This window comes from Pelmatolapia mariae, linkage group LG15 (genome assembly GCF_036321145.2).
Source record: "Pelmatolapia mariae isolate MD_Pm_ZW linkage group LG15, Pm_UMD_F_2, whole genome shotgun sequence".
NCBI classification, from domain to species: domain Eukaryota; kingdom Metazoa; phylum Chordata; class Actinopteri; order Cichliformes; family Cichlidae; genus Pelmatolapia; species Pelmatolapia mariae.
This window is the reverse complement of record NC_086240.1, coordinates 18,350,452-18,366,217: the sequence shown is the minus strand read 5'-3', so window position 1 is coordinate 18,366,217 and position 15,766 is coordinate 18,350,452. Positions and strand designations below refer to the sequence as shown.

General features: G+C 40.0%; 1 protein-coding gene across 1 annotated transcript; it reads right to left on the bottom strand.

The window, feature by feature from the left end:
• Window positions 1-751: 751 nt before the first annotated feature.
• Window positions 752-15,112, bottom strand: gpr176 (G protein-coupled receptor 176). The gene is made up of 3 exons (XM_063495232.1): window positions 14,101-15,112; window positions 7,133-7,385; window positions 752-3,007 (listed from the first exon to the last, which is right to left on the bottom strand). The coding sequence occupies exons 1-3, from the start codon at window positions 14,330-14,332 to the stop codon at window positions 1,768-1,770; spliced, it is 1,725 nt and encodes a 574-aa protein (XP_063351302.1). The 5' UTR covers window positions 14,333-15,112; the 3' UTR covers window positions 752-1,767.
• Window positions 15,113-15,766: the final 654 nt, after the last annotated feature.

The following is a 15,766-nucleotide window of genomic DNA, read 5'->3' as shown; positions in this document are numbered from 1 at the left end:
GATTTAAATTTTTCGGTACAAATCATTGTACACAGGAGGTCAAGAGGTGCAACATTGAGTGTCTACAGCCATCTGTAATAAATGATGGAGGTGCTGTCATGGTTTGGGGCTGCATTTCAGTCAGTGGTAAGTGGTAAGACCTTCCCAAGGTCAAGAACTACTGTATTCGTTTAGGAAGCAGACTTTAAACCTTAGTGTGACTTTTCTTTTTACAGTTACAATATTTCTGTTGTCAAACCCTTGATCATTGCAAGAGAATCAGGTTAGGGTGTTTGAATAAGCCTTGAATCAATTTGGGTGGGAAATACAAGTCAATATTCTAGGAAACAATCAATAATCTTCTCCTTTGTGCAACACTGAATAACATTTTCAGCTCGGTATATCCACTATATCTATTACAGCAACTACCACACACAGCCTGACCGCTCAAAAAGTCACTGCTGCATCCAATGTATTTGAATAAAGCTATTACTCATCTCTCTCTTGCTTTTAAGTAGCACCGGTGGATATTATTTCAAGTCAAGCATGAGTGAACGATTCGCCTGATAACAGCATGGGTAGGATGCAACATAGATTCAGCTCCTCTGTGGACATAGCAAGGAATTGTGGGTAGCCCCGAAGGGAGTTACGGCTTGACAAATATTTGAAGTGTAGCCCAGCTCTGTTTACCTCAGCCAAAGGTGCAGGTCAAAGCTGTTACTGATGAATTCTGCATCACAAAGGAGACAGAGCCAGAAGTGTCAGTCAGAGATATTTAAAAGGAAACATGTTTTACAGAGCGTCAGATGATATAAAATGTGCACTTGGTATCTCTGCTCTTACTTATTATACAACATTTTAATTGAGCAACTGATTTTCAGGAAATCTGTGAGAAATCATTAAGATTGATGTAAGGTCGCTAAAAGATCCCCAGTCTGCATGAACCTGCAGATTTCAGTATATGTGATGCACTTCCAGAAACCAAGACTGAACACACAGTTGAACTCTGATTGTTTCACATTATAAACTTGTATTTGCATACTCTACGTCAGTGTTTTAATCTTACGAAAACCATCCACATCGAAAGTGAAAATCACGACAACATCTAAGACATTACAAGAAATGTTCAGAAAGTGGAATTTGACAAAAAAAACAAAGGCAGCAGACAGTTTGTTAATACCCAAAACATTTCTGTAAATCAAACATAGAAAAGAAAAGTCCCACAATGGGTTAAGTGAAAGGACCAACACTGAGATGTGTTCATATACAGAGTGCAATCAGATTAGAACTATTTTTAAAAACTGTTTTGTTAGCAGGTCCATAATGCTTGCTTGATTATTTGCTGTGGAAATATATTATCCATTATCAGTGCATCCCTCAAGATAATTGGATTTGTACAGTGTTGTTTGACTACTGATGTCACCTCCAATAAAAAGAAAGATTTATAAAGGTATCTATTTTCCTTCATCATGGAGTCATTGTGGAAGTCCTTAATTATAAAACTGGACCTCTTGAAGAGCTGTGAAATTGGATGGAATGGACATATTTGTCAGACTAGAAATATTATATTGATATCAAATTGATTCACAAATGGAAATACAGTGCTTCAGGGAACCTGCTTTTATGCAGTAAAATGTCGAACCTGAACTTCTACAAGGGCTACAACTGCAAATCAGAAGAAGGAACCAGAAGAAACCATGCAGACATCATTGTCTTCTCCCAGGCCCGGTTGGGGCCAAAGGAGTTCTGATTTTTCCAGTGTTGCAGATCAGAGGCCAACGGTACAGTTCATGGATCCACGGTGGGAATTGTGCTGACCTTGTTGTTCCTGCTGATCCTGCGTTCTGGCTTCTGCTTTGGCACTTTGGTTTGGATCAGCTCCTCAGGCGTGTTACCCAGCGGTGGCAGTAGCCTTTTCTTGCTATTCCTGGTCTCAGGTAACCACTGAGGTGGCAGCTCAAAAGGTCCAAAACCAAACTGTGGGGAGTCCTCTGCTTCTGTAGGTGTAGCAGGTGCCACTTGTGATGAAGAGGCATAAGCGCATGTATGGACTGGAGAGGCCCGGGGGGCTATAACTGAAGGAGGGACCTCCTTGGTGATAACCAGCCCTCCTCCTGTGCCCTGCAGAGAGTCCTTTTTGGTAATCACTTCACCTCTGAGGCTTCCCATTCTTGACCCACCTTTCTGGTCATCTTTGGGCCCTGAGCCTTCTCCTGATCCTTGAGATGGGATCTCCACATCATTCTCCACATCCTCCTCCTCTTCTTCTTCAGACGGTCTGAAGATCTGCTGTTGGCCAATGTTAAACATCTCTAGAAGCTGGCTTCCAGATCGACCAGCAGTCTCCAGTCCTACTGGCTCCCCAATCACGCCATCTGCTCCTAAAGAAGCCAGACCTCCAGTGCTAACCACGTTACGGCGGCTGTAACGTCTGTGAATCCTGGCCAGCAGGTCCAGACAGCTGTGACGCGCTGAGCGGTTAACAGTCAGAAACAAAAGTGGGTTGGTGAGCAAGGATACCTTAGGAAGCCAGAGGGCTGTGAGATACAGTGAGACAGGCAGCTCTTTAGCATCTGCCAAAATAGTGCGGTAAAATACTAAGGCCCCATAGGGCGCGCTGCAAGCTGAGAAAGCCAGTACCACAGCCAGAAGAGTTACATGAAGTTCGGCTTCCCTCTGGGACACGTATGGGATAGAGATGCTGTTCTGGGGAGTTCGCAGAGCTGCGATGATCACCTTCTTCTTCTGGCTGGCACTTAGTGCTCTGCGGATCAGAAGCATGAAAAGGAAGACCAGAGCCAGGGGTAGGATCACTGTGGTGATGTTGTAGATCAACACATACACCATGTGACTCAGCGAGCGGGCGGGGTCATTTGAGCAGGATGAGGTCACGTACACATCAGTCACATTGGTCACAGCAAACACGGGGAGGCTGACCACAGTTGCATGGACCCAGATATAGATGACCAGATCTCGAGATCTTGCGTCTGAGATTTTCCTCTCCAGTGGGTACAACACTGAGTAGTATCTACAGACAGACAGACAAAGTAATTCAATGCTTAAGAACATGTATTTGATATTTTTATCCATTTCCAATGTTATAAACCCACTCAATGTCCATTATGCGTTTCCTACTTCACCTTCTAGAAGCTTATTCAGGGAAGGCTTTCTTGCCTTGCTGAATGGAAGAAGTAATGAGTAATCTGTTTTCAGTCTAAAATAGAAACAAAAATCCACATATGGGGCTGTGAGGAAGGCTTTATTCCACTTTAACTCAAGTGCCACATATGTTTGAGATTCCTCGTGTTAGAACATTTCTTACAAGCAATTTCTTTTGAGTTATTTGGAGCTAGCTTGCTGACAAAGCCAACTAGCGTTAGCTGCTAATTTAGCAATCTCTCATCCAAAAAGTTGTGACTTCTGGCTCAACAAAATAAATAAACCACTCACAACTCTAAGCACATGTTACTAAGCTATACTTGCTACTTAGCTCTCCTATGTAATCTGTGTTTTTCCTTCTGTTTATCACTGAATACAGTAGCTAACTGCCTCCTCGGCCTGATTGTAGAGTAGAGTATCTATTGGCAATAGGTACAGGGCTGATAACAGCTGATAATGGTTATTAAATGGTCTGATAACATTCAAATTGGGCGCTTTCCCCAAGGGAGAATTTTTCACATCCTAAAGCTTGTAGCAAATCAAAAGAGGCATAGTTTTGGTGATGTTCACACTGTGAAAAAAGCTTTTTCCTAAGCCAGAGTATCACCTGAGTCCAGGCATACTGAAAATGCTCATGGAAATCCATCTTATAGTGATTTATGTGAAAATTATTTTAAAATAAACATCAAAAATACTGACGTATGAGCTTGAAGGGGTATTAGTAGAAAGATAGTGCTGGTATAAAATTAATGAATCCATTATACAAGCTCCAAATAGACAAAAAGGTGAGAGGTGCAGTTTTCAGGGTTTTTTTTTATGTAGTTACTAAATTTATCCTGCAGCCTCTTCACATATTTATTGTATTACATAGGCTTAGTATTTGTCACAGCCATTTTGAGGTATTTTTATAAACAGGAAAAACAGGATATTCCACAGGAAATGGACAAAGCTCAGTTATCTAAAAATAAAGCCATATGTGCCATTTTTAGTGGCCACTTTGGATACATTCAATCATGAACATTTAGCCCTTTTTAGATCAAAGAATTTTCATTTATCCATGGTATATTAACTTCTGCAGAGGTTAAAATTATACAGGTGATCTCTTGATAACTGCAGTGCAGATAATAGCATGCAGATTGCCTCACATCCTTTTGTTTTCCCTTACTCATAAGGAGAGTAAATGAAATGAAAAAGTCATTACTACGATGTCCCTTGACTATCTTGTCTGTGCTGCAGTATGATTGTGTGTGTTCGTGTGTATGTACACTGCAGTCCCAACCTGTGTACAGAATATCTACAGCCTCGATTACCCTCCTGGAGAATAAATAATTCATTGGTTTGATATCATTCTGACTGTACCAGTTGCTATGGAGGCAACATAATCTCTATAGCAGTGAAATGAGGGCTGGGAAGAGGTTGCAACAATACAAAGTCTCCCTGCAATCACTATAAAGTTGGTAGAGGATATTCACGTACTACTGCAGTCATCCATATTATCCATGGTATATTTTAATATTATAAATTAATATTCAGAAAAATGTGGCTTCTGTGCACTTTTATGCTCCATTTTGAACATGTCTATTTATGATATTTGATATTTTTTTCTGCATTATATACAGAAGCTGTGTTATCTTAAGCTGCAACATGCAAAGAGATAAAAACATGATTCAATAAATATCATATAACAATAAGTCATGTATACGATTCTGAAAAAGGAATTCTTTTAGGTTTTCTCAATACTTGTATAAGTATATTTTTTATATTTCGTATAAGACTGTGCATCTGTACTTGGGCTGCCCACTGTTTTCTATGCCAATTTTCTATTTTCTTACTGGATTTTTTTTTTTTATTAATTTTTTTAAGCAAAAACAACACTGGTGTGGAGAAAATACAAACATTAGAGCCACTGACTAACTACAGTCATTTTTACACATGAGTTCTGTACAATGTTGAGAGACTCAGCTGGGAACATTCTGTGAGAAAGGTCAACTATGGACAAAGTGCACAACAGGAAATAGTCAGCTTTAGGCACAGTTTTAGGAAATATTATACACATAACCAGCACCCACTTGCAATAATTAATGAAAGTAAAAGGTTAATTAAAGGGTATAGCATAAGAAAATAAAATTAAACTAGTTAAACAATATGCTTCAAATACTTCGGCTGAGATAAAGTGGGGAAATAATTAAAATTATCACCTGTTGATTTTATAGGTTTGCTCATTTACAAAAATGCAGAACTGTAAATTACATAAAGGTTCAAAATTGATTTGCATATCAGTGAGTGAAATAAGTACTTCATCCCCTACGAGCAAGTCAGAGTCTGTGTGCTAATGTGGTAGACAGATTGCGTTCAATCATTCAAACAATGACAAATTCTCCTGATCTCAATTTATGTGTACAAACCACACCTGTCCAGAGAATCAATTTCTTCTATTCCAACCTCTCTACCACCACGGGAAACACTAAAGAGCTGTCAAAGGACATCAGGGACACAATTGTAGACCTGCACAAGACTGGAATGGGCTACAAGACCAACAGCAAGAAGCTTTATGAGAAGGTGAGAACTGTTGGTGTGATTATTTGGAACTAGAAGAAATATAATGACCATCAATCATCCCCTATCTAGAGCCAGATCATGCCTCATGGGGTGAGCTACACAGGACGAGCATGTTAATGATCTCAAGGCATTTTGGACCAAGAACATCATTGGTAACACACTGCGCTGTAATGTAAAGGATTCAGAGAAGGCTTGGAAGAATGTCCTGGGGTCTGGTGAAACCAAAATCGAGCTCTTTGGCATCAGCTCGAGCCGCTGTGTTGGGATGAAGAGAAATGCTGAGGATGCCCCAAACCACCCTATCATCCCCACAGTGAAGCACGGAGGTGCTAAGGGTACAAGATGACTTCACTGCATCGAGGAGCCAATGGACAGGGCCATGTACAGTCATTTTGAACGAGAATTGTCTTCCCTCAGCCAGAACACTGAAGATGAGCTGTGAATGGGTCTTCTAGCGTGATAATTACAAACATTAACCCCAGGTTAACAAAGGAGTGGCTAAAGAAGAAGCACATTAAGGTCATAGAGAGTCCTAACCAGTTTCCAGACTTCAGTCCTGTAGAAAATCTGTGGAGAGCGCTGAAGCTTTGAGTTGTCAAGCGACAGCCAAGAAACCTAAAGGAGTTGGAGAGTTTCTGTAAAGAGGAGTGGGCCAAAATCCCCTCTGAGATGAGGGTCAACCTGGTGACCAACTACCAGAAGTGTCTTACCACTGTGCTTGGCAAAAAGTGTTTCTCCACCAAGTACTAGGGCGCGTTTTGCTAGAGGATGAAATACTTATTTCACTCAGTGACATGAAAATCAATTTGTAATCTTTGTGTAATGTTTTTTTCTGGATTTTTGGTTGGTAGTTTTTCTTTTCTCCATTAAAAAGAAACTACCATAAAATGAGAGACTATCCATTTAGTTGTAAGTGAGCAAACTTACAAATTCAGCAAATTCAAAGTGGTACTGGGAGGCCTGGGACACACGCTCCACCAATCACAACCCTACACCCCCTCTTAACAGGGTGTTAAAAGAAGGTGTAGAGATGTTTGTCTGCTTTAAAAAATCTTTCAGAGTTGGATTTCCAGGTGTTTAAGAAAAGAGAATTAGCTGAGTTGACTATGCTAAGCAACATATTGACAAACTGATCAGAGAGCTGATATAAAGGACCCACTTTTTTTGCCCCAAGCGGTCCATCCAAATACAGAGAGGTGAGTAGGAGGTGCATGTTAGTGTCTTTCAAAAGCATCATTTAAACACAGTGATTCTGGCTACAAACCTGAAGTGAAAAAAAATAAACAGATCACTCATTTTACTGAAAGGATAGAGGGCTCTTTGGGTTTTGTAATTTCAAGCGCAAACCACACTTGATGACTGAAAACAAATTATGCTGCCCCTATCTACTTTAATTCTGTGTATACGCTGAAAAGTATCATGTTTTTGCGTTTACCTGTCCAATGCGATGGCGCTGAAGCTGAGAACGGTGACAGAGCAAAAGAGTTTGTGGAGGAACTTGAGAGCTTTGCAGAGCACCAGCGTGTGAAGCCACAAGCAGCACCGAGGATTGGCTCCGAATGCCACATCAAAGGGGATGCACACCAGGCCGGCACAGATACCAGACCATGCCAGGTTCTTGATGAATCGATTGGTCACTGTTTTAAAGACGTTTGTGCAGCAGGTGCACCACAACACGGTGGCATTACCTGTCGAGAGAAAGAAAGATGTTTAAAGATTTAGAATAAAATGAGATTAAGTTTGCCTACTAACCTGCACCCCTCAGTAGAAACTACAATTATCGACTCCTATAAGTCTGCATCTCTGCCAACCAGTCAAGTTTTGTTTATACGCACTCATTGTAATAAATGTAATGAAGATTGTATTCATTTAAAGGTTAGCTCCAAGGTTTGGTGTCACCAATCCTGCATCCAACCAAATGTGAAATATGGCCACAACTTGGTTTTCTGATCTTGAGTTAAAGTGTAGAATTATGGTCAGATTATCAGTTCACATACAAAAACTTGAATTCTACAGTCTGTGTTGTCATAAGTCTAACTCAGTTTAAATAAAGGTTGGAAACCTGAACGCTGGTACAAGCAGCCCTTTCCTTTTGTTGTGCTGGTATGAGTTTCTACCAGGCACACCATAGATCTCAAAGAAAAGACCTGGTTAGCTTGAAGACTAAATTGCCCATTGACAGGAAGGAAGGCTTATTATCTTACTGATCTGCTATAGCACAGATGAATGATTTCTCAGCTGCTTATTCCTGACGTCCATCCAGGACAAACACTGCGACTGAACAATGTAAGGAATGCTAGTACTTCTCGGACTGAGATTTAAGCCAACTGACAGATGTACGAAAGGAAAGAAAATGTGTCACTTTCAATCTGCTCGTTTTACACTTGCCATCAATGAACTCATCTGTGAACTGGAAGTCTTTACACATTAGATTGGAAGCTGCCTCACAGCAGGACGAGGCACCCGCTACCAAGAATACTGCTTCAAATCAAAATCAATCTCTTTATGAATTTGTCAAAAAAAATGGGGGGGAAAGTTCAATTTGAATGTTACTATTTGCATCTGGACACCCCTTTTTACCCCCATTTTACTGCAAAAAGGCTTCCCCTGTGACAGTTCAAGTAGTTTCAGCCCCCAGACTTGCTCTTTCTTTTCTTTTCTTTTTATTTTTGGGGGGTTTCTTGAAAAAAGTATGAAAATTGTTTAAAGGACAGCGCCTTCTTGTAAAGACTTGCTGGCAGAGAACAGGACAAAATTAGTGATGCAGGTACCACTAAAGCATAAAATAAAAATAGCCAAATGAAATAAATCTATATCAGCAATAACAAATTTGTGCTGTATGTCACTTGCAGCAGGTTCAAAGAGGGATAAAAACAAAAAAAACAGTTAGTCCACCCTCATAAGACATCCTCCCAATCATTTACATCTAATAGCCTGCAAGCTGGAACTTACTAAAACAAAACTGCAACTGCAACTAAATCAAAAAGGACAACAGGAGACAGTCATTGTAGACAAATTCGACCATAAAACCTTGTGACCTCAAACAATCATACCCACTCACACCAGATTAAGACCATCGCCTCCTAGAATTCACACAGAAGAGAACTGACCCCACCTCACACACACACTTCCTTTTCAAGACTCTTCTGCCAATCACACGACATAAGGCAACAAACTGCCAGGTGGCACTGGTTAAATCAGGTTATGTTTTCATAGAAAAGTCTTCCACTGTACTTCACTAAATACCATCTAATAATGTTTTATAAGGCAAACAAGGATTGAAATGGTTTTAAACATTGGTTGATTTCTAATTATTTCTATTTCTCTCTGCATAATTTGGAGGGACAAAGTGGTAATGATTGGTAATTAAGTTTCAAAAGGTGAACTTTTTCCTTCTTGCACTGCATTAACTCATGTCAGGTCACACGGGACCCTGTGTGATTTCAGCTCCTTCAAAAGTAATTACCCACAGAGTGTTAGCTGCACTCTGGCTGAGAGCAAGATGTTCTGCAGTGAAGGAAACCGTTTCACGTCTTTCCTGAGATCTGTGCTTAAAAAAAAGGTCTCAGTTTGTCAGAAGAAAAACGCATTCATCGTCAGGTGGATGGGGGAATAGAAAAGTAACCATAGTTTATAAAACTAAATGAAACAGTCGTGAAAGAGAAAAAAGACCTTTTCTATGAAAGCAAGGTCGTATATAACAACCACTTATCCCTGATTTCTGTTGTTATGTACCTCAGGAGGTTTCAGATGGAGGCGGAAGAAGCTGTTTTCAGCAGGACATGGTGTGCTTTAACTATGCAGAACTCAATTAACATGCTGTGATACAGAATAGCACATAGGCGTGGTATTTCGGGGAAACCCTGGTAAAAGTACATTCTGCTAGGCTGACTAATGTGGAATAATTAAATCAGCACAAATATTCATTATTTCAAATGCAAACTACATAAAAAGAATGTTTATTACAAATGTCTGTTCATACGGTATGTTGACATTTTATCTTGCTGCCTTTGGTCTCTAATGTGAGGCAATTAATACCCAGTCTTTCAAAAAAAAAAAACAAAGAAAGAAAGTGTGATACTACATTTATAAGGCGATAAAACTATTACTTAAGATATTTTTGTCTAGATCATTTCCAGAGTCATGCTACCATGTAATGTTCAAAGCAGATTTCAATAATCAAAATACAAGAGTTGATTTTTATCTTATAGATTTCAGACAGAAAATTAAAACCAAATTTAACCTCTGTTAAATACTCATAGAAACTGGTAGCTGCCAAAGATAAAAAAAACTCCTGTGACAAAAACCAAAAATCTTTTTATTTTTTGTTTTTTCAGGACTTGTATTGTCTGAAAAAACAACATCACCTTGTACTTTTGAGCTCAAAATGCTTGCTGGGCATTTGAGGAACACCTTGGTAACCATAGTCAGAGCAGCCAATAGCGAGAGAGCGCAAACAGTACGGATGATTATTTTGCCCGCTTAACAAACGGCACCCTAACTAGTGGTAGCAGCAACGTGGTCTGCTTCAAATTGAGCTGGATCATTTTGCTATTGATGTCTAAACACATGCTGTTCGACATGCTAAGTACACTTAACAGTTTTTTACTTACATCCTGGTGCTTTTATAATTACCCTAGTTTTAGTGACAGGCTCATTTAGGAGCAGTAACCGCAGAGCTAGTCAGCCACATAATTCCCCACAGACCTTAATACAACTGTTGGCAAAGTCACTCAGTGCCATGCACACTGTGACACATTAAAGAGATTTGCAGTAAAACTCCGATCTTTGCCTTATCAGTGAAACTGCATAATTATGACTACAAATGTTATACATTCAAAAAAATCTAAATTTTGAGGAATGTATTCTCCCTTTCTAGGAGAGTTAGATGAGAAAACTGGAATGGCTCGCACATCTGTGCATTTAGACGGGGGGGAAAGGCCATTTCCTGCTGATGCCTCTCTCTCTTCAGTTCAGTTTAGTTTATATTTTAGGAAGAGTTACAGCTTTCTAATGGGGCCTATCTAGGTCTGTTTCTGCAATGAAATGACTGCGTCAAACTAATTTCCTCTTTATTTATGGTGTAAACAAACAAGATTTCCTAACTGGTCAACTTTGGAGGTATTAGGCATGTTTGGAATTTAGCACTTTCCCCTTATACCAGGGTTTAAGCGGTTATCCTTAAAGGCATGAGACAGAAATGACCTTCTGATCCAAATCTGAAAACAGAAACATTTCTGAAACTTGACAAAATCAGAATGAGACTACAGTCACATTTGAGAAGACTGTGTTTCTACACAACTTAAAGATAATAATGTAGAGCGTTACAAATGCAGTGGTTAAGTGGTGTAAAAATAACTCCCCAACTTCTAACGCCTTTCACCACACCCATCAACAAGTGCCTATGATTCTCTGGCAAGCTACACACTTCCTATCTGGACACACGTGTATCCAGGTGGGAACATTGTGGAATTAAATGGGATATTTAACACCTGCCAAAGTACTCAGCAAAGTACTTTTGCTGAAACCACTATATGGCTATATGTCAGTCAACTCCCAAAACAGCATTTTACAGCACAGTGTGGCTTTTCAGACCCGTTAATCAGCAAATCAGCTCGATGTTAAGCCAAGAATCCCAACATTTCAAAACATAAAGCAAAAGACGAAGGGGAGGGAACATTAAAAGAAGCAGAGGAATTTCTATCGTTAATTACTTGTGTTGGAAAACAAACCTTCAAATTTAGATAGCAGATTTTTTTCCACTAGAGAGATTGTTCGTTGGCCTAATTTGTGATAGAAAAACCCTTCTTACATATCCATATCCATGGGTTCAAATGCTTCACATTCATGCATTTTAGCTGAATGTTGGTCAAAGCTTCAAAGGAGATCCTACAGTTATAACTTATTAGTCTTATTAGTGTTGTTTTGTTGCACACATCTACAGTGTGTGTTAAACAAACACACACACAAATAAATGTCATTCTTCTCGAGTTTAAGTATTTCAGACCCAGAAGGTGGATGATTCAGCGAGTTAATACCGATACAAAGTGCACAAACTAAGTGAAAACAATCTGCATCACTGAGAATTCAATGAGCTCTGGTTGTTGCCACATCAAGGCTTTTCAACAAATTTGCAGTTTGTGCAACATTTACTTTCCTTCACCTTCGCACATCTCTCTGTGCCATAAGAGAAGAAGTCATAAGAAGATACAGAAGACAGTTACTTTTACCACACATTTATCTTTTCCATGTCAAATGCCTCAGGTAATAAACATGAATCCTTCAACGATTTGTATTGATGTGCCCAGTGTGTTAATGACACAGATGCCTCCAAAACAGACATCTCTCCATCAAAATTGCATGGGGGTTTTTTTGTTTGTTTTTTTGCCTTTCAGTCAGTGATGCAGGTTTTCTTTTGGGCACTAAAACCCCCATAGAGACAACAAAGTGCCTACATAATGGAACCAGCATATCCTGCTCATCTATGATAATAAGTGATGTCTGAATATAAATATGATGCAGCTAGGCTTTTATCATACAACCAAAGCCTTTTTTGAAATCATTAAAAGTAGCTTGAGAATTGACCACAGACACTTTTTTTTAGGGGACTCAACTTCAAAAGACAGCCCCGTGGAACCGTCATCAGTTTAACACTCATCATTTTAAGCTGCAGGTAATATAATGCATGTATTTAAAGGTGCCCACTGATGAAGCCTTGCAATGAGTGTTCAGTTTCTTATTGGTCCTGAAATTGATTCAGATATCTGATGCTAATTATCTTTATTTTTTCCAGTAATAATTATGCCGACATGATTATTTCATTAGCAAAGGGGAACCCATTATTGTTATGGCACACACAGTCTGTTTGTATTTTATCACTCATTGTCTTATAGCTGTCATTAATATGTCTCCAAGAATCTTAGTGACCACACAAAGGTGCCCTGTTGTATTGACGTTAGAGAATTTATGCTATTCACCTTCCTGGAAGTGGGTTTGGTTCGTTGGTGTGTGTATTCCCTGCGACACGTAGAGCATGCAGAGAGAAACAAAAAGGCATTTGGAGCCATGCTGCCAGAGGGCAATTTTTACAGCTAGTCAGGGCACGCTTCTCTGACCCTGCACATTGCACTGAACAGCAGGAGGTGGCACTGGATCAAAGCAAGTCATTTGGACTTTTTTTTTTTGTCCGTTTTGTATCAGTTGCACAATATTTCATCATGGTGAGCTGTGCTCCTGCTTCTCACTGAGCCCATATGTTTCCATACAACACTAAGGCTGTGTGTGTTTCTGTAGCAGGGCAGAGAGGGCAACACAAAAACATTTGTGACAAATAACACATTTATTTGTAGCAATCATTAGAAGCAGGTTAATTATGCTTCTGGCGGTCTATATGATGGAGATGGGATGTCAAAGCCAGGAGTGTGCAAGAGCAGTAGATCACTCTACACAGCTCCTTCCACACTTATACCACCATCATCACTGATGTCTAGTCAACACATGTTCAACTCTAAGGAAGTTTAAAACATGTAAGTTACTGCTACTATTTATCAGTTTTCTGGTGGAAAAAAACAATAAAATTCTTCTTTGCTGACCTAAATATACAGCATCTTTTGCCAAAGTATTTCTGCTTATTTTAAATGGAATGCATCCACGCCAAACCAGAAAATCAGGAGTTATGTGTGTGACTGGTTTAGTGTTATTTGAATGGTTTTAGCACCTTGATCAAACTTATACATGACTGCAGGGGGCTGAGATTTTTTTTTAAACAGCCTATATTCAGAACACATCATGTGAAGCCTAGGGATATGTGGAGATAACTAAGTGATAACACATCTTGGCATTTTTGGCATTTTAAATGTAGTGGGCTGTGAGGCAAGGTAAGCAGGTGACATGGGCAGTGGGTTGTTTACATTTGGCAGTTGCTGGTGGTTTTAACGGGATATTAGAATAAAAATAATAATATTGTACACTTGTAGCAGTTTTGTTTGTTTCTAATAAACTGGCCTACGCACTCATTTCTGTCATGCTTCTCTTATCCTTTACTTTTTAGTCGTCATTTGATTTTTCTTTTAGTAGAAGATACTAGTTTACTATTTCATACTGACCAGAAGATGATTGATTGGCTGACTGATTAACGTTGGAAAAAGTCTCAGATATTTCAAATACATTCTACTGGCACACAGGTTGTCCGCACAGGAAGATCCCCTAACACAAATCTGAGAGTCTCACTGTTTTCAATTGTATTTGAAAAGCAGTGCCCTGTAGTTCAAAAACTGTGCAGCTGTTTAATCTAAATTTAGCAGAAATTAATAAGTAAATACATAAACGAGGCTGGGTTTTTAATATGTTTATGATTCCCTACTGAGTTTGCACTGAATGTGTGGGAGTACTGAGCGGACTTACCGATCAGCGAACCTAGGAGGATGAAAACCTGAACAGTGGTGGTGAAGTCCCGGTAGGCTTGCTCTCGCACGAGTCGCTGCCGCTCGTCCAGCCCGGTGCCCTCGGCAGGCGGGCTGCTGTCCCACCGGGTCGATGGGCTCGAGGCGTTCAGTAGATCCAGCCAGAGGTGGGCTGCTGTGAAATTGACTGCACCGTCCCCCACCATCGCTGCCCGGCTCCCTGCACTATCCATGTCGATTCACGCCGAGATCCTTGTGGGGGTTTTCTGTTGTTGATGTTTGTTTGTTTGTTTGTTTTTCAAGAAAGATCACAGAGTCAACAGCCAAGAGTAAAGGGGCATTTCTGACCTGCCTTCTTTTATAGTAAAAAGGGGGATAATCGACATATCACATCTTATGTTGCACGGGAGATGTCCATGAAGATTTAACGCGGACACAGGCAGGAAATGCGTTCCTCTGCCAGCAATGAGATGGTCTTTTGTCAGTAATTAAGTCTGATAAATTAGGGAGGAAAATACATGTTAAAATAGTCCCAGCCTGTATCAAAGCACGGGGAGATGGAAAGCCTACGCTGTATGCCCCATATTTCCCCAGTAATGCGGATGCACGGCAGAAATCGGTCACTGAAATCCGTGCGCAGTGTGGTTAGATGGATGCTGGACTATCTGACACCCAGTGCACCTAAAACCACACCGGTTTGCGAAGTGTCCATTCCGGGAACGACGCCTGCAGCACCGAGAACACAGCACCATCACCCCTCGCCGTCCAGAAAATAAATAAATAAATAAAAATATGTGTGGCTGACAGACTGTTACTCCTGCTGCCGCTGCCAATCGCACTGTCAGAGGCCGTTTATTGGTAGACTGGATGGTGCGGGGAGCCTGCAACTGAATATTTAACAGCGTGAGGTGCAAGACTGAAGAGGAGAGCCCTCCTCTTCATGTAGCACCGAGAAACTCCACTTAATCTTATGAATGACAAGCAGCATGGAGGAAGAGGAGCCTGGCTGATACAGAGAAATAAAGGTAACAGATGGCTACATTCCTAATAGGCTGTTAAATCACTAAAAAAAAAAAAATTCTTTAAGGAAATGCTTCATTACATTACTTCACCTTAAAAGTCGTGTTTCTAAGCACTCTATAAGCCTTTATATTGGTCAAAAAAGGGGGATTAAGGATTAAAATTCAAAAACAAGGGTAGGTTTAACTTCACTCTCTTTTCACACTGACCCTGTTGTCTTGGTCAGTCTGTACTCTCATGGGAGCTTGCGACATTCCTCTTATGGTTGCTGAAAATACCAAAAATAACCCCGTACCAGAGGACATTTCATGGATCACTTAGCGTTTTAATTAATAATGGAGTAATACTTTCTTTTGGAAAATACCATGAAAAAATGTTTAAATGTAGAATTGGTGCCATTTAAATACATTCCATGTTTTCCTGTTTGTTAAATAAGATGACATCCTATTACACAGAAAATCCACATTTTCATGTGATCAAAATATCAGTGAGGGACATATGTCTGTATGCGTTTTCCCAGCTTTCGAATAAGACTCCCTTCTCTGGTGCAGTGTACTCTCAGATCATCACAGTATATTCACATCCTTGAAACAGGCATGGAAATAAAACCAGCACAGCAGGATTTATAATAGTATTGAAATATTTGT

What these genes read in the sequence shown, in the direction of transcription:
- gpr176 (XM_063495232.1), bottom strand. Translation starts at nt 14,332, where the DNA reads ATGGATAGTGCAGGGAGCCGGGCAGCGATGGTGGGGGACGGTGCAGTC. An exon ending in CCTCCTAGGTTCGCTGATCG is followed by an intron (nt 7,386 to 14,100) that starts GTAAGTCCGCTC and finishes TTCTCTCGACAG; the next exon opens with GTAATGCCACCGTGTTGTGG. An exon ending in AGCGCCATCGCATTGGACAG is followed by an intron (nt 3,008 to 7,132) that starts GTAAACGCAAAA and finishes GTCTGTCTGTAG; the next exon opens with ATACTACTCAGTGTTGTACC.